Source organism: Terrapene carolina, unplaced genomic scaffold (genome assembly GCF_002925995.2).
Source record: "Terrapene carolina triunguis isolate 2854851 unplaced genomic scaffold, T_m_triunguis-2.0 Scaffold69, whole genome shotgun sequence".
In the NCBI taxonomy this organism is placed as follows: domain Eukaryota; kingdom Metazoa; phylum Chordata; order Testudines; family Emydidae; genus Terrapene; species Terrapene triunguis.
This window is the reverse complement of record NW_020664420.1, coordinates 17,133,409-17,134,219: the sequence shown is the minus strand read 5'-3', so window position 1 is coordinate 17,134,219 and position 811 is coordinate 17,133,409. Positions and strand designations below refer to the sequence as shown.

Genomic DNA, 811 nt, shown 5'->3' with positions numbered 1-811 from the left:
CCCCTCCCCCCATCCCTGGTCTGAGTGTCCCCATTCCCACCCCTCCCTCCATCCCTGTGCTGAGTGTCCCCATTCCCATCCCTCCCCCCCATCCCTGGGCTGAGTGTCCCCATTCCCACCCCTCCCCCCATCCCTGGGCTGAGTGTCCCCATTCCCACCCCCCTGCTGAGGGCTCCCCTCGCCCGTCCCCGGCTGGGGGAGGGGACCACGCGGGAGCCGGACGGGGCCGTTGACCGCCGGGTTTGTGGCCCGGAGGGGGCCGGGCCGCGGCGGCCGCTCGATGTTTCGGCGCTCGGCAGGAGGCCGCGGAGCGAGGAGCAGCCATGGCCCTGAGCGGGGTGCGGGTGCTGGAGCTAGCGGGCCTGGCGCCCTCCCCGCTCTGCGGCATGATCCTGGCCGACTTCGGGGCGCAGGTGGTGCGGGTGGATCGCTGCCCCCGCTCGGCCATGAACACCGACGTGCAGGGCCGGGGCAAGCGCTCCCTGGCGCTCGACCTGAAGCAGGGCGCCGGGGCGGCGGCGCTGAGGAGGCTCTGCCTGCGGGCGGACGTGCTGGTGGAGCCCTTCCGCCACGGTGAGCGGCCGGCCTGGGCCCGGGCGCCGCAGGGTCGGAGGGGGCGGCTGCCGCCGGCAAGGGGAGGGCACCTGGGTGCAGGGTTTGGGGGGAGGGGTTCGGGTGCTGCTGGGGGAGGGCACCTGGGTGCAGGGTTTGGGGGGAGGGGTTCGGGTGCTGCTGGGGGAGGGCACCTGGGTGCAGGGTTTGGGGGGAGGATCCCTGGGTGCAGGGTTTGGGGGGAGGGGTATGGGTGCCG

The 811-nt window shown here is 74.6% G+C and overlaps 1 protein-coding gene across 1 annotated transcript in view; it reads left to right on the top strand.

The window, feature by feature from the left end:
• Nucleotides 1-219: 219 nt before the first annotated feature.
• Nucleotides 220-811, top strand: part of AMACR (alpha-methylacyl-CoA racemase) — a 29,688-nt gene continuing 29,096 nt past the window's right edge. The window contains exon 1 of the mRNA XM_026649043.2: nt 220-573. Within this exon, the coding sequence (XP_026504828.1) occupies nt 324-573 (250 nt within the window). The 5' untranslated portion in view covers nt 220-323. The remainder of the gene's footprint in view (nt 574-811) is intronic.